Here is an 18,681-nt window from a genome sequence, read left to right as displayed (position 1 = left end):
GGCAGTCGCTTAACCAACTGAGCCACCCAGGCGCCCGATTTCAGTGCTTCTTATCTTGATTTACAGATTAAATGAAATCCCAGCAAGTCATTTTGTGGATATTAACAAACTGATTCTAAAATTTATATAAAGAGGCAAAATGCCCAGGATAGCCAACACAATATTGAAGGAAAAGAACAAATTTAGAGGACTGACAATATTTGACTTCAAGATTTGCTGGAAACCTACAGTGTGGTATTGGCAAAAGAATAAATAAGTAATGGAAAAGAATATAGATAACCCAGAAATAGACCCACACAAATATGGTCAACTGATCTTTGATGAAGGAGCAAAGATAATACAACAGAGTAAAGACTGTCTTTTCAACAAATGGTGGAAGAACAAAGTGGATGTCCTCATATTAAAAAAAAAAAAATGGGGCGCCTGGGTGGCTCAGTTGGTTAAGCGACTGCCTTCGGCTCAGGTCATGATCCTGGAGTCCCTGGATCGAGTCCCGCATCGGGCTCCCTGCTCTGCAGGGAGTCTGCTTCTCCCTCCGACCCTCCCCCCTCTCATGTGCTCTCTCTCATTCTCTCTCTCTCAAATAAATAAATAAAATCTTTAAAAATAAATAAATAAATAAAAAATAAAAAATAAATGAATCTAGACACAGACATTATACCACTCACAAAATTTAACTGAAAATGGATCACAGACCTAAATGTAAAATGCAAAACTCTAAGACTCCTAGAATATAACATAGAAGAAAATCTAGATTTAGGTGACCTTGGGCATAGCTATGACTTTTTAGAGACAACACTAGTGGCACTATGCATGAGACATAATTGATAAGTTGGACTTCAATAAAATTAAAAATTTGTGTTCTGCTGAAGACAATGTCAAGAGAATGAGAAGACAAGCCATAGACTGGGAGAAAATATTTGCAAAACATTTATCTAATTAATGGCCACTATCAAAAATATACAAAGAACTCCTAAATCTCAACAAAAAGAAAATGAATAACCCAGTTTAAAAAATGGGCCAATAACCTTAAGGACACTTCACCAAAGATAATATACAGATGGCAAATAAGCATATGAAAAGATGTACCACATCCTATGTCCTCAAGGAAATGCAAATTACAAGATCCCACTTTACACCTATTAGAATGGCCAAAATCTGGAATGATGAAAACACCAAATTCTGACAAGGACATGGAGCAACGGAACTCTTTCATTGCTGATAGGAGTGCAAAATGTTCAGCCACTTTGGAAGACAGTTTGGAACTTTCTTATAAAACTAGAAATAATAGCGCACCTGGGTGGCTCAGTCGGTTGTGTCTGCCTTCAGCTCAGGTCATGTTTTCAGGGTCCTGGGATCGAGTCCCTCATCAGGCTCCCTGCTCAGCGGAGAACCTGCTTCTCCCTCTCTCTCTGCCTCTCCCCACTGCTTGTGCTCTCATTTGCTCTCTCTCCCAAATGAATAAATATCTTTAATTAAAAAAAAATAAAACTAGAAATATTTTTACTGAATGATCCAGCAATCTCACTCTTTGGTAATTATTCAAATGAATTGAAAACTTATGTCCACACAGAAATCTGCACACACATATTTTTGGCAGCTTTATTCATAATTGCCAAAATTTGAAAGCAGCCAAGACATCCTTCAGTAGATAAATGAATAAACTGTAGCACATCAGACGATGGAATATTATTCAACAATGAAAGTAGATGAGCTATCAAGCCATGAAAAGACATGGAGGAACATTAAATGCATATTACTAAGTGAAAGAAGCCAACCTGAAAAGGCTATTATATGTATGATTCCAACTATGTGACATTCTGGAAAAGGTAAAACTGTGGGGATAGTAAAAAGATCAGTGTTGCCAGGGGCCAGGATTGGGGAGAAGGGGTCAAGAGGCAGAGCACAGAGGATTTTTAGAGCAGTGAAAACTACTCTGCATGATACCATAGTGATGGATACATTGTCATTATATATTTGTCCAAACTCACAGAAAGTATAACATCAAGAGTGAACCCTAATATAAACTATGGACTTTGAATGATTATGATGTCTCAGTGTAGGTTCATAGATTATAACAAAGGTACCACTGTGGTGGGGAGTGGAAGTATGTCAATAATGGGAGAGGTTTTGAATATGTAAGGGAAGGGAGTATACAGAGAAATGTCTATACCTTCAATTTGTTTTAAACCTAAAACTGCTCTAAAAAAATGAATGCTGTTATTTTATATTAAAGAAGTACCAAAGAGAAGTAAAAAATTCTGAACTATATTGAGATTTTTATTATATCTTTCTTATTAATTTATAGAACAAGCACTCAAAAAAATCAGTAAAGACATGGTTTGATAAACCAATTTAATAACATTTGCTTAAAGGACATATATAAAACAACAACTGGAGGAAGCACACAAGACATTTACAAAACTTTGACTTATACTGGCCTTAAATCAGGTCTCAAAAATTACTTAAGGATTGAAGGACACCTGGGTGGCTCAGTCGTTAAGCGTCTGCCTTCGGCTCAGGTCATGATCCCAGGGTCCTGGGATTGAGCCCCACATCGGGCTCTCCCTATTTGCGCACACACATGTGCACTCTCTCTTTCTCTCTCTCAGCAAATAAATAAAATCTTAAAAGAAAAAGAAAAAAGAAAATATAGCAGGCTAACCCAGAGAAGTTAAATGGTTTGTTTAATGAGTAGTCATAGTGTTAACAGAATCAAGATTGAATACATGTCGGGGTGCCTGGGTGGCTCAGTTGGTTAAGCAACTGCCTTCAGTTCAGGTCATGATCCCAGGGTCCTGGGATCGAGTCCTGCATCGGGCTCCCTGCTCTGCAGGGAGCCTGCTTCTCCCTCTCCCACTCCCCCTGCTTGTGTTCCCTCCCTCGCTGTGTCTCTCTCTGTCAAATAAATAAATAGAATCTTTTAAAAAATTACTTAATTGAAATCATGTGCAGTATGTTTTTTGAATATAATGCTAATAAACTATAAATGAATGATACCAATAATACTAATGATGATAGTATTAATAATGAACTAATACTATAAATGAATGATAAATCAATATAACTAGATAATCTTTACTCTCTTGGAAATTAGGAAATATCTGAAAAATTCATGAGTCAAAAAATCATAAATATTTTAAAAAATAACTAAATAATAAAAAAATCTATATATCATAATATAAAAGCAATAGCCAATGAATTTTTTAAAGTAAATCAATTCATCAATAAAGCTAAATTTTTTGAAAGAAATTTGATGAATTCCTGGCAAGTCCGATTATGAAAATAAAAGAGAAAGCACAAATAACCAGTATCAGCAATGAAAATGAGGCAGGATGACAAATGATACAGACTAAAGCTATAGTAAGGAAATATTGTGAACAACCCTATGGCAGTACATTTGAAAATTTGGAGAAAATTATCAAGTCTTAGAAAAATATGATACTGAAACTAACCTTAACTCTAATCTTAAACCTAGCAATATAGGCAAGCAACCAGGAAGGAAAAAAATTTCAACCTGTGACAGTATTTTTTTTTTAATTTTGTTAGTTAACATACAGTGCAATATTGGTTTCTGGGGTAGAATTCAGTGATTCATCACTTACATACAATACCCAGTGTTCATCACAACAAGTGCCCTCTTTAATACCCATCCCCCACCCACCTCTCTCCATCCACCCTCAGTTTGTTCTCTATCATTAAGAGTCACTGTGGCTTGTTTCCCTCTCCCAAATGTCCATCAACTGATGAATGGATAAAGAAGATGTGATAGTATTTTTTTTAATTTTATTTTATTATGTTATGTTAGTCACCGTACATTACATCATTAGTTTTTGATGTAGTGTTCCATGATTCATTGTTTGCGTATAACACCCAGTGCTCCATGCAATATGTGCCCTCCTTAATACCCATCACCAGGCTAACCCATCCCCCACACCCTTCTCCTCTAGAACCCTCAGTTTGTTTCTCAGAGTCCATAGTCTCTCATGGTTTGTCTCCCCCTCCGATTTCTCCCCCTTTATTTTTCCCTTCCTACTATCTTCCCCCCTCCTTTTTTTTTTTAACATAAATGTATTATTTGTTTCAGAGGTGTAGGTCTGTGATTCATCAGTCTTACACAATTCACAGTGCCATGATAGTATTTTTAAAATTATATACCAAAGAATGTGTCTCACAAAATATGTGCAAGACCTTATCTGGAAAATTGTAAAACTCTATCAAGAGTGTTAAAGAAAAACTAAATAAATCTATGAATTGAAATACTAAACTTCAAAGATTTAAATTGTTCCAAAATTAACAGTGGATTGTGTAAGACTGTGGACCTCTGAAAAAATAATACATTATATGTTAAAAAAAAAAAAAAGATAGCAGGAGGGGAAGAGTGAAGGCGGGGGAAATCGGAGGGGGACACAAACCATGACAGACTGTGGACTCTGAGAAACAAACTGAGGGTTCTGGAGGGGAGCGGGGGGTGGATGGGTTAGTGTGGTGATGGGTATTAAGGAGGTCACGTTCTGAATGGAGTACTGGGTGTTATACGCAAACAATGGATCATGGAACACTGCACCAAAAACTAATGATGTAATGTATGGTGATTAACATAACATAATAAAAAATAAATAAATAAAGTAAAGTAAATAAAAAACAAAATTAACAGTGGATACTATGCAATCTCAGTTAAATCACAAGAGGTATTTATGGGAATTGACAAGCAGAATCTAATTTGTATAGAAAGTCAAAATCTGCAAATAGCCAAGAGACACTCAACAGGGTGAATAAATTGGGAGAACTTGTCAAGCACCATTATTAATAAACTCTTATTATAGAGTTGGTGCAAATAAGACAGTGAATATATTGTGGTGTGACATGGTATTGTATGGTATGGAAGGTATGGTATGGATGGGATGAGATGAGATAGGATGGGATGGTAGTAATTCTAAGATAGGGTAGGGTAGGATAAAGTAAAATAGTAGAGAAAATTACAACTGATAGGCATTACGCTTAATTGATATTATAAGACAGATTATATTCTAAATCAGTGGGCAATAGATAGACTTTTCAATAAATCTTACTTAAATGATTATCTATACTAAAAAATTAATTATGTCCACACTAAGGACCTAAATATAAGAAGCAAAAATATAAAATTTACAGAAGACAATGTGGAAGAATATAAAATTGGATATGGAATAATTTCTTTAAAAATACTGGTCATCTTGGGGGCGCCTGGGTGGCTCAGATGGTTAAGCCTCTGCCTTCAGCTCAGGTCATGATCCCAGGGTCCTGGGATCGAGTCCTGCATCGGGCTCCCTGCTAGGCGGGGAGCCTGCTTCTCCCTCTGCCTCTGCCTCTCTCTCTCTCTCTCTCTGACTCTCATGAATAAATAAATAAAACATTAAAAAAATACTGGTCATCTTGATAAATATATTTACATTAAAATTAAAAATCTCTATAAATCCAAAATTGTCATAATAGTAATGAAACAACAACACAAAGCGATGGAGAAGGTATTTGTCACACATATAACCAACAAAGGTCTCATATCCAAAATATATAAATAATTCCTAAAAGTCATTAAAATACAAATAGCCTAATAGAAAAAATAAACAAGAAGCTCTAACATATTTTTCACAAAAGAAGAAATCCAAGTAACTTGTGAACATATAAAATGGTGCTTAATCTCATTTTGTAGCAGAGAAATGCAAATTAAATCTGCAAAGTAAAAAAAAAAAAAGCCTTAAAAACTAATTGTTGGAAAACACATAACCAGTAAGACTCATATTTTGCTGACTGAAATACAATTTCGTACAACCATTTGGAAAACAATTTTACATGCGGTGGACTTGAAGGTATGCATTTATATGATCCTTCAATTACATTCTTAAATGCTTGCTGTATAGAAACTTGTACACGGATAGTCAGAGTAGTGTTTTTCTTAATAGTCCAAAACTGGAAACAGCCCATGTGTCCAACAACAGTGGAATGGATAAACTCTAATACATCCATACAGTGGAATATAATACAGTGCTGAAAAACAATGAACTACATGTATACACAGCAACAAAGATGAATCTCAAAATAATATTGAACAAATGAACACAAGAGAATACTGACAGAATTGTAGCAAGCAAAGCTTGCTTAATACATAGATAGGAAAAATTATAAAGTAAATCAAGAAAGTCAAGGTAATAAAATGTAGCATAGTGGTTATCCCTAAGAGAAGAGACTTTAGAACAGGACTTATGTGCAAGCTGTGTTCTATTTTTTTTTTTTAATGATTAGAGGTCAAATGGAGTATGTATTTATATTTGTATTTATATAATAATTTTAAACAATTTATGCATAATTTATATAATATATAATCTTTACATACTTATAATTACTTATAAATCCTAAAATTGTAAACACCTGCTATATGCAATATTTTGTGTACATTGTATATATCACAACAAAATAAAATGATAAAAAGAGCTTTCTGTGCTCACTTGGCAACACATATACTAAAATTGGAATGATATAGAGAAAATTAGCATGGCCTCTGCACAAGGATAAAATGCAGATTCATAAAGTGTTCCATATTTTGCTTTCCTTTCTAATGTTGATGAATGACAAAACTATGTCTCTGATAAGCAAAGTGACTTGACCAATTGAAGTCCCTTCCAGCTTCAAACCCCACCCCCAATTTCCCCTTCAAAAAAAAAAAAGATGTTCCCCAAATCAATATTTATATAAGTAGTTTAAAGCTAAAAATTAATTTTGTGGGGAAGACTGGTAATGCCTATCTTGACTTTTTTCCTCACTAGAGTATAAATAGATTAATAATACTTTTATCTATCTTTTCAATTAAAAGTGAAATCAATGAATGGAGGCCCTGATTCATTTACAAATGAACTTCTGCTATATAAAATAAAAATCTATCTTTCTAAACAAAATATAATGAAAGATAAAAATTCTGCATTAATAAAGTATATACACTTAGAAAACCAAAATATTCAGTCTATGGGAATACTTGTTTAAATGAACCTATGGGAAACAATAAATTTTGGACCAGGATTGTTAGTCTCTAATATGTTTGTCATTCAAATTGTGAAAAAGGGGCACCTGGGTGGCTCAGTCCCTTAAGCGTTCGACTCTTGATTTTGGCTCAGGTCATGATTTGAGGGTTGTGAGATTGAGCCTGGAGTTGGGCTCCATGCTGGTGTGGAGCCTGCTTAAGATTTTCTCTCTCTCTCCCTCTGCCCCGCCCCACCCTCTCTCTCTCTCTTTCTCTAAAAAACAATTGTGAAAGACAATTTTTACTTATATTTACTAGTTTTGTATAGTGCAAGCAGTATTTTAATATATATTCAATATGTGATGTTAGCTCTGTCTGTAACAGAAGCATATCTGTATTCTTATTTGACAGGTAGAGAAATCATCAGAGGCAGAAATTAATAGTCAATGAGAAATGCATTATGAATGTATAAACCATATGTATGATAAGTATTTCTGTTTTGTAGCTCTAAAAAAACAATGATTACAATGATACAAAAATGTTTAATTGGGGGCGCCTGGGTGGCTCAGATGGTTAAGCGTCTGCCTTCGCCTCAGGTCATGATCCCAGGGTCCTGGGATCGAGTCCCACATCGAGTCCCACATCGGGCTCCTGGCTCAGCGGGGAGCCTGCTTCTCCCTCTGACCCTCTCCCCTCTCATGCTGTTTCTCTCTCGCTCGCTCTCTAAAAAATAAATAAAATCTTAAAAAAAAATGTTTAATTGGATCCATCATGCCTCTATCATCAGTGTATCAATATAATACCACTTACTGACTTCTTTTGAAATAAAACTAGTAGAGGAAATCAACCATATATTTGGCCCATGATTAATAAATATACATAAATGAGTAGAATTAGTGATGTCTTTTTACCAAGAGCAGAAGCTTTTATATATGTCAAGAACCTGAAGTCCAACTATACAAAAACAAACAAACAAAAAACAGGTGGCAGTAATATTTATATGGCCACTATGACCATGTTATTTTGAAAGCCAACCTACTTACATCATCTGCCTCTCCATTATTCTATTGGGTGGGGCCCTAGTTTGGATGACCTACTGTATTAACACTCCCTGAGGGAGTCTAGGTTGGATATGGGAATATTTTCCAAGAGTAATTAAATTGAGAGAGTGAAACAGGAGAGAATCATGTCAATGGAACCTCCTTCATGGTTATTACTGAGCAATTGCTAAAAATTATTTGAAATAACTTGAAATCAATTAGGACTGTGTATCCTTGTTATCTTTTGGAAATTAACTTTTCTTTATTAAAGACACACTAAAATCCTCATATATTATGAAGTAAAATACATTTAAAAAAATACCTGTTATAGATTTGGAATTCTTTGAACAAGGACTTCCTGGACTCCCCCCAGAAAATTGTTCTGTCTAGTTTTGTGGTTAGTCCTGGGATCCTTCCAGTGACCCCCTGGAACCTTGATCTTGGCCTGGATTTAGAGACTCTTACAGATAGTCTCACCTCCAGGATAGCTAAGTCTTGGCCAATGGCAACTGAGACAGCATTAAGACTATGCATAATAGAATTCATTTAACTTAAAAAATAGCAAAATGGTTAGAGTTATTAAATCCTTAATATATGTTAGGCATTATACATGTTCTATTACTTTATATTAGCATATACATTTTAGGAGAAAAAACTGAGGCAGAGAGAAGGTAGGTAATTTGCCCAACATTACACAGTAAGTGAAAAAAAACAACTTATTACGTGCAAGATAGATGCGAGGCAGATAAATGACTAAAGTGTAGACTCTTCAATATAGACTGAATTAATTTATCCTAGAATTAATTTCTCATTATGTCAAAATTCCAGAGCCTTTTCTAGTGAAAAATTAAGTGGTGTGCCAGATTCATTGGAAATGTAAAATGCAATCTTAGACAATGACTACTGGGTAGTTCTAAAAGTAATATCCTGTTAACACTTACTGTAACTTAGAAATGGGTAAATCTGCCAATGCCATGACAGTGAAGGATCTGTATTACTTATTTTTCCTTTTATCTCAGGTTCCCAAACAGCTTGGCATAGCACTGTTACTGATCCTGTCATTTAACACTTTTACATTTTGTTTAGGATTTTTGCATTAGTTTTTACTTTAAAATATTACATTAAAATATTATTTACCTTGATTCCTGAGATTTTTGTTACCTCCTTAAATTTTGTGCCTAAGGTAAAATACTTCGTTTGCCCCACTTGACTTACCCTTGTCCTGGCTCTGGTTAACAGCAAACATGGAGACACATTATACATTAATATGACTATACATATGACTACATGACTTTAACAACCTGCAATTTTCTTGACTTATGTGGCTCTCACAGAAGAAACTAAAGAACGACTCTTTATGTAGTATTTGGTGCTTTACTATAAAGATAGTGAAGAGTTTAAATTCAACTGACCAATACAAATGGCAAAACATATCCTTTCAAGTAGAATCATACATAAGTTGAATACAAAAGACTTGTTATAATTGGTTAATATGCACAACTACATAGACTTTGTGAAAGAATGGTTCTGTTATTCCAGAGGGATTCACTTAAATATAGCACTCTATAATATTGAAAATTGTATCTGCAAAATCTATAGATTTTAGAAGACAATTTAGTAACTAACTTCTCCTTTACTTTCCTAAAGGTCATTCGTATACTTTATGTATCACCCAACCCCCAAACGGACAAATTTTGAGAATTAATTTAAATATCAGAAACTAGCAAGTATTTTTCATTCTAATACTTTTTTTTTTTTTTTAGCCTCCCTACCATAAAACATAGTGAAATATGTAAAGGAGTGATTAGTGCTGCTGTTAGCCTTTCACCCTTACATACAGTGTTGGCTCTATTCCCAAAATTTCTGTTTTTAAAGTTTTGCAACAACAATCCTCTTCTTTATTCATGAAGTCACTTTCGTTAGTGATCAATTACATATTTAAATATATTTTAAAAGAATAGGAATGTTGCTTGTCACACACAAATGGATCTTAGAGAGTTACTGGTTTCATGCCAATGCTGTCAACTTTCCAGCAACAGATTGGATTGGTTAAGGAAGAAGCCATAAACACCCTATCAACAAGTATTTATACAGATGTTAATGAATTTAAAATTCTGTTAGTGTAACATTTATGCCAAACTCCAATTTTATTTGTGATTTATTTGTGAGGTATGATGCAATAACTTCTTTTAATAAACATGTACAGACCACTTATACTTTAAAATGGAAACATATTTTTAGTGTTTCCAGCATGAGATACATAGAATCAGCCATTTATCAAAGTTACCAAAAACATTTCCATTTTGCTCATCGTGCAACTATGTCCTCCAAAAGCTTTTGGTAAGGAGATGAACTCATCTCTATCCATGAAACCAAGAATACGTTTTTATTATATTACTAAGAAAGACCATTAGAGGAAAGGAAAATAGTCATGGGAGGGTTGCCATATATATTTAAAATATAAATAATTAGCTTTTTGTGTATTTCCCAAATGATAATTGAATCTTAATCTCCCTCTATGTAGGATATTTATGCTATACTGGTAATTTAGAAAACATTTATTTGAAGCATATGGGTTTAATGAACACTTATTTTGTTTTTCATGAAGAAAAGAATAATATTTCCATTAATTCCAAAAGAGACTTCATTTCTTTCAGTGAACTTCTTAAAGCTGAACTGCTTTCCTCTAGGACTGTGTACACTGTGGACATTTTATAAAGTAGCCTTATATGATGTAGTAGTTTTTTTTTTTTAATTTGCCATCCTTCATTGTCAATTTTTATCTCAAACTAGTTATGACTTTCAGAGCTAAAGTTTCTATTATAATGATTAAGTTAATTATGTATGGGAATGCATTACCCTCTGCAATGCACCAAACGGTTTGTCTACATGCTAAAAATCTAAATTCCAGCTCTACTTTTGTCAGGGCACTGACAGACCATTAATCAACTATGACAATTATTCCATTATTTCACAAATATTTTTGAGCACTATCCTACTGTGTACCCCTTAAAGAGCTTATTTATAGTAGGCAAAACTGACACATGAATAGGAAAATAAAATATGATGTAATAAATGCTATCATGGAGTCTCTATAGGAAACTTTAGAGGGCATCTCCAACTTAATTTGAGTAATAAATGCAGTGTTGGAAGATCAAGGACTTACCCCAGTGAATGTAATTTCTAAACTGTCATGTCCTGAAGACATGAAGCAAAAAACACCATTGACAAAGTGGGCAATCTGACGCATAGGCCTATAGGCAAAAGAGAGCATTTTGAGTAATTCTAACATATCTGAGTGACTGAGGCAAGAACCTAACAGATGTGTCTGAATGTATATGCATGGCTTATATGCCATGCAAAAAAAAAGAAAAAAAGAAAAAAATTGAACATTATCCAAAGGCAATGGGGAACCAGGAGTTTAACCTATGAAGCAGTGTAATTAGATTTGTATTTTAGCTAGGCCATTTGCAGTATGGAGATGCGTACATGGAAGCAAGACCAAAGCAAAGCAAAGCAAAACAAAAAACCAAAAACCAAAAACAAAAAAACAGTGAGAGGGCTCTTATAGTAATTCAGAAGAAATGATGATAGCCTAACATAAAATAGTGGCAACAGAAATCCAGGAAATTTGAGATTGAAAAGAATTTAGGAGGTAAAATACGCAGTTGTAGGGTGAGGATAAACGCTGGTTCAGTATAAGACTCTGGTTTCTGACTTATATATTGACAATGGTGGTAGCATTATGGGACCTTGTAAAAGGTAGGAAAATACATGAGTTCAGCTTTTTTACATACTCAGTATATATTATCTGTAGAATGTCTAAGTGTCGAAGCTTTGGATGAATACATGTTTCAGAAGGAAATAATGAAGGTGATTGAAGAAATTGAATGAATATCCTCATACAGGAAAAGTATAGCCTAGGAGTAAATGGGGCCAGGTTCGAACCCCAAAAAAGAATCCTGAGATCAGAAGGGATGACAAGGGAAGAGGAGCCCTTGCAGGAGACTGGGGTTTAGACAAAAGGTCAGAGAAAAAACAAGAAGGTGTAATGAAACAAAATCCAAAGGAAATAAGACTTTTAAGAAGGAAGGACCGGACAACAATGTATAATAATATTATAGAGGAGTCAGTAAGATAGTAACTTCGAAAAGTCCTAAGGATTTAGCAGTATTAGTCATCTTGATGTGAAGGCATCACAATGAAGAAGAAGGCATCTTGCAGTGAGCTGGAGCATGAATTGTAATAAGTCAACAGAGACTGGTCTTTGTCTACCATTTCAAGTTTATCTGATTAGGGAAGGAGAGAGAAGAGTAGCTAGAGGGGAAGGTAAAAGCCATTTTTGACAGATACTGGAAATATGGAAGAAAAGAAAATACTGATAAATAAGAGATCCTAGATTTTATGAAAAGGTTGGGATCCAGAGCAGAGTTGAAAGCACTGTGCTTAGGAGAAAGGGTGCCTCTTCTACTGTGATAGGTCAGAAAGGTACCTTTGCACTTACGTCACCATATACAAGGCTGCTCACTTCTTTCAAAATGGAGCCTGAAGTAAAATGGGTAGTGGGGATAGAAAGGAGGAGCCAGTTATTAGTGACATACCGAGCAGGTAGACTAGATCTAGTTTCTGATTAGATGTTGGTACTGTAAGGCATGAGCTGCCAAGGCTGACTCCAGAATACCTGGTCTGGATGACTTGGGAATTCAGGAGGCAAAACAGATTTAGTAGGATGATGATGGTAAAAACAAGCTGTGATTCTGAAGTTCAGCTGTATTTGAGAACAGGAATAAAATAGAAGATGGCAATACTTAGCTGCCAGCCCCATGAAGTAATACGCAATGTCTATCTGGTTGACTATCATCAGAAGTCAGTGCAGTGCCAGGCAAAGAGTGGGGTGGTGTGGGGGTCCTAGATACTTGTAGAATGAGGAACACATCTAAAGGAATCTATAAAGAAGCATGAAAGGGAGCACTGGAAGTCTGGTGTTTCAATGTCCTGCAGAAAAGAGAGTTTTAAGACAAAAGAAATGACCCGTGTAGTTGAATTCAGCAGAGAGGTCAATTAAGATGAAATAAATGTGTTTGTTAGATTAAGACTGCTCAGTAAGGACAATTTCAATTGCAATAAATTAAGGTGGGAATGGAAAGTGAAGAAGTAGAAACGAGGAGTAGACTTCTCTTAAAAGAATTTTGTTAACCAATATCTTTTAGTGTGAAAGGGAAAGTATTCAAAGAGTATAGAATTTGTCCCTGAAAACTTATATCTTATTTTACATGAGTTTATTGAATTGGGAGATAAGAACCTATAAATTATGAGGGGAAAATAACTTGTAGTTTAGAAGATATTTAGCAATAAATTTGTATGCCTAGAAAGAAAGTTGCTCCTTTTGAAAGTACAATAGAAACTAAAATCAAACAATAGGCAAGAGAAAATATTTGCACCAGTGATAATAGATAAAGGATTATGAATGGTCAATTAAAAACAGAAAGAGAAATATTAGGATCCAGCAGAACTGGGGAAAACAAGAAAGTATTTTACACTATTCGGTTTAAAATTAATAAGTAATCGTGGAATAACATTCAATCTCACTAGCAGTAAAAATGTATAAATTAAGTCCACATTAGACAACATTTTTGTCATATTATCAAGAACTTAAAAATATTTAATATCCCAGTGTTGACCAAGGACTCAGTGAAATGAGTAATTTCCAATAGTCTATGGTAAATTGGTGAAAGCTTTTACAACTATTTGACAATATAGATTATATCGTTTCTCAAAATATTTAAAGTTTTATAGATGTTATCTTTAATTCCACCTGAAAAACAGATCAATTAAATAGATAATTAGAAACCTATCATGTAACAAGTTGGTATATCATAGTGTATAACATCTAATATTATGTTTAGGATGAGATTTCCATTACATAGAATACATTTGTTATAGTACTAACAGAAAAGTAGGATGTATAGAATACATACAATTTTATGTAAACAACAACAACAACAAAAATCTATTAAAAAAAGAACTACGAGGAAATGCCTTAAAAAATATTATCCAGGGGTTATTTTTGGATAGTGGGATTTTTGTGGATTTTCTTTCCTTTTTTTTTTCTTTTTGACTTTTTACTTTTCTCTACTTTTCTAAATTGTCTATAATAAGAATGTATTCCTTTTATAATAAAAAATTTAACAATTTGTTTAAATAAAATTACTCAAATTTGTGTTTTGAAGAAAAGGAGCATATGTAGCCAGCAGTTACTAGGGGACAGTAGGAATCAAAGGAAAGACCTTTTTTTCTTAGGTTATGATTCCAGAAATTCATGAAGCAAGACCCAGAAAAGTAGTAAAGGACAGGAAGTAAAGCAGTTTGAGTTCTGCAGGTAGAATGGTGCCTCTTCTACAACAGAATGATTTTACTGGACATCCTGACTAATGACAAGCATCCATTAAGTAATCCAAATCACCATTATTCTTCCGGTGTGAGATGCTAAAAACAGAACTTCTACAAGTTTAAAAGAGTTAATCTAATTTTCCTCTTCTCAATGACAGGAATAATCCTGAAATGCTTTAGCCAAAACAGAATCAATTTTTTCAGCATATAAATTACAGTATCTTCAGGTACATCCAGCCAACTTCACCAATATGCTTGTTCTGTTTATTACACTGAGCACACGCCAATCTACCAGTCTACGCCTTAGGGTTAAAATGGTTAATATGAACTGGACCTTTACAGTGAAATCTCTCATCTTTACTCAGGGATTGTTGTTTAGAACCTTAGCTGAACTCTGATGTAAAACCACTTAAGGTTTATGGAGTGTTATTGTAGAGTTGAGGAAAACTTTCCAAAATGAGTACTGTAAAAAGTGATTATTGCAAGTATTTGTCATTATTTTAAAAAACAGAAAGACAGATTATTTTTAGCTAAAAGTATAATTGTTACGAAAGGGTTCTTTACATATCAAGAATAGGTAAGTTTTTAGCTATGGGCTCAGTTGATTATCAGTGGTCACTGAGTCCTCACTTTTTTCTATCACTGCAATTACGGGGCCAACATCTGGTCTGGTCAGCCAAGAAAGGTGGATAAAAGGCTGGGACTCTGCTAGAGAAAAGACTTAATGCTGTGCAGTAACTGGACGTGGCAACGCCAAATGTTCCCTTTGTTTGAGTCCCTCTTATAGTTTCTGTATAACCTCTATGGCCACTTACCAGAATGGTGTCTGCTCATGGATTCAATGGTCAGCCCTTGCATGTGAAGTAATTGTTCCTCCAATATAGCAAATATGGAGGGCTTGGCTTAAGCTCAGGATGCAAAAGATGTGGCCATTTTAGAAACATAAGGTGGCATGGGAAGTAACAGCAAGTTAACTTTGCTAAGTGACATGGAGTCTAGAGAAATAAACATGCTGATTTTTAGTTTTTCTAAGAACTGGCTACAATATCTCTTTGAACTAGAGTCATTTTACTAATTTCAGCAGCAACTTTTCAGGAAAAGAGACATGGTAGATGTATCGCTCCCAACATATTCAGAATGACAAACGCTAACCTTTTATGTACAGGTATGACTGGGTATGGCAACTGCACCAAGCATTCGAAGCACCATGCTTCATTTGTTTTCCAAACAACTTGCAAATATATGGTGACTTTTCTGTGTGCAAAGATCTATAGTGAAAGAATTAATAAATCAACATATAAAATATTAGGTTTTAAATTATAGGATTCTTGTTAGTTTGATTACCATGAGTTAGTTTTCGAGAGGTACCTTTCTCTGGTGTACTGTCAGCCAATCCTACAAAGCTAGTAAGTCCCTAAACATGATAATGGCTCCAAAAAAGATCTAGTCCATGGAGGAAGGCTCTAAAACAGCAGGTCTTTGGTGTAATTCTGAAATGCATGGCATTGTCATAGTAGTAACATCTATAGATTAAAAAAAAAAAACACAAATGTATAAATTTTACATTTAACCAACTGAGCCACCCAGGCGCCCTAAATTTTACATTTAAATATAAGGGTTGGATTTTTAATTTTTTTGTTTTTCTTTACTCTTTCTTTATATTTGTTACCTTGTATTCTTACCTTTATAATTTCTCCCCTTGCATATTTCCCATATTCATTTGTATTATGCTTCCTCACCTCCTTTTTTGAAATAGCTACTCTGGCATAAGAACAGGTTCCCTAAACCTTATATAATTATATTCCTAGTTTAAAATATTGTATTAGCTTACACAAACCAAGCTTAGTTTTATATACAAAATTAAAACTCTGTTTCAAATACACTCAACATAATTTATGAATTCTACGTATGTATAAGTTTAGTGTAAGAACAATTAGATTTTAAAATAAGCCTGAAAAGACATCCTAGTGGACAGATATTCTTTTTATACTAGAATTCTATTATCTACCAAAAATAAATCTTTGAATTTTTAACTTAAAAACTAAAAAAAGCAAGTCCTATTAGATGTTGGCTGCATCGAAACATTTTATTTTTCAAAATAGGTGAGTTTGAAACTCAAGCAGGAAGATTACTTAATCTGTAAGTGACTGACATTTTTTTTACAGATGATTAAGCTCCCATGAATTAGTCTTTTTTTTCTTTCTTTTGATAAAATTGTTTGCCTAGACAACTACTTGGCCAAATTTTAATCTCTTTAAATAACAGATAAAACTTCCATTTTTTTCCCCAGGTAAGGAAGAAGAACTTACCTACAAGGATAACAAGGCAAATGAAAAATCAGAAAGGAGTAAAGAATACACATACCAATGGCTTCACACACAGGTTGGGATTCATGAAACAACTAATTCCAGAAATATAAAATGGTGAGGTCATTTCCTTTAAATCAGATTTTTGTATTGTAAACACATCTTGAAAAGTGAAACCTAGGTTAATTGTGCTAAAACAAACATGACTTTATAGTCAAAGGCCAATACACCCATTGCCAGTTTATAAAAGGCCTCTTCTATAGAATAGATTTAATCACTCTTTATATTTTTCACCTTAAAATGTTTGAGAACTCTGTTTCTGTAATGCTTAAAACCAACAGATGAACCACACAAACGATTCTACTTTATAAAGTAAAATGCATGGTGTCCATTAACTGTTTATAAATATCATATGTATTAGAGGTTATATTTTATTTTGTGTCATTTCTATCATTTACGTATGGCAGTTAAAATTGTAATTCAACACTGTGCTGCCACTTTCCCAGACATGTAACTAATCCCCAGTGATGTCTCCATGCTTCAGTTTCTTCTCCTTTATAGTGAGATGTTAATATCATCTATCTATCTCACAAGATAGAAGTAAGCTCACAAGGTTGAGGATATCATATGTTTATATCCCTTAGTAACAAATAAGGAAACTTGAATATAATAGGTAATCAGTTAATTTTTGTTACATTAATGTATGTATTAGTTTTCTACCACCATAGCAAAATGCCATAGATTGTGTGGCTGGAACCACAGCGATGTATTTTCTCACAGTTCTGGAGGCTACAAGTTCAAGATTAAGGAGTTAGCAAGTTTGGTTTTTTGGAGGTCTATCTTCACGTTTGCAGAGGGCCACCTTCTCACTGTGCCCTCACACAATCATCCTTCCATCTCTGTTGTCTGTGTTTTAATCTCCTGTTCTTATAAAGACACTGGTTATATTGGATTAGAGCCTACCCATATGACCTTATTTTACTTCAATTACCTCTTTTAAGGCTCTATCTCCAAATACATCACATTATGAGGTATTGAGAATTAGGACTTCAACATATCAATTCTGATGAAACAAAATTCAGCCCACAGCAATGTGGTATAAAGCATATATATATCCATAACCACTGAACCAAAGTTTTAGGGAAATAAAAGTCCAGAAATAATAATATTTTTGACATAAATTTTTAGGACTTTCATTTTAGCTACATATATCCACAAAATAATAAAAAATAAAAATAATAAAATAATAAAGAAGTGCTATTATAAACACTTACAAAATATATAAATAAATATTGAATCTAAATGTAGATGATGCTTTGGAACTGTTTCCAGGCATTCTATAAAATATAACCTCCAATACATATGATATAATGTAATAAATATTTAAATGACTAACAAATAAAATCCTACAATTATGAGGGTTAAAACTTAATTTAGAAGCAGGTTAAAATATGTAAAAAATGAAATCTCTTGGGCGCCTGGGTGGCTCAGATGGTTAAGCGTCTGCCTTCGGCTCAGGTCATGATCCCAGGGTCCTGGGATCGAGTCCCGCATCGGGCTCCCTGCTCCGCGGGAAGCCTGCTTCTCCCTCTGCCTCTCTCTCTCTCATGAATAAATAAATAAATAAAATCTAAAAAAAAAAAAATGAAATCTCTTTTTTATAATATATATAAACTGAAACTTTCATATTGGTCAATTCTATCCATGTAATTTCTTTTAAAATATGGAAAAGGAAGTGAAGAATGAAAGAGAAATTAAAACAACATTTTATAATCTGGATTATTTGGTCATATTTCATTGTGAGCAAAGAAAGTAGGAATAAAGCAATCAGCATTTGGGAATCTTTTTATTTTACTAAGTGCTCTAATTAATACAAGCACAATTTCTTTTATGTTGGTATGAATCAATTTAGTGTAATTCATAAGATGACATTCTTAGAACTATAAACAAA

At 33.9% G+C, this 18,681-nt stretch overlaps 1 protein-coding gene and 1 non-coding gene across 2 annotated transcripts in view; both read left to right on the top strand.

Moving 5' to 3' along the window:
* Positions 1-18,681, top strand: part of LRRIQ1 (leucine rich repeats and IQ motif containing 1) — a 202,637-nt gene that overhangs the window by 171,893 nt on the left and 12,063 nt on the right. The window contains 1 exon segment of the mRNA XM_064590239.1: positions 16,715-16,847. Coding sequence (XP_064446309.1) covers positions 16,715-16,847 — 133 coding nt within the window.
* LOC123845076 (U6 spliceosomal RNA) lies at positions 6,478-6,583 on the top strand. Its single transcript, XR_006790922.1, has one exon. It is a non-coding gene; the product is annotated as a U6 spliceosomal RNA (small nuclear RNA).

The sequence above is a fragment of the Mirounga angustirostris genome, unplaced genomic scaffold (assembly GCF_029215605.1).
Source record: "Mirounga angustirostris isolate CCGP_5_RB_7025 unplaced genomic scaffold, mMirAng1.0.hap1 SCAF_5, whole genome shotgun sequence".
NCBI lineage: Eukaryota > Metazoa > Chordata > Mammalia > Carnivora > Phocidae > Mirounga > Mirounga angustirostris.
This window is presented reverse-complemented; position numbering and strand designations above follow the sequence as displayed.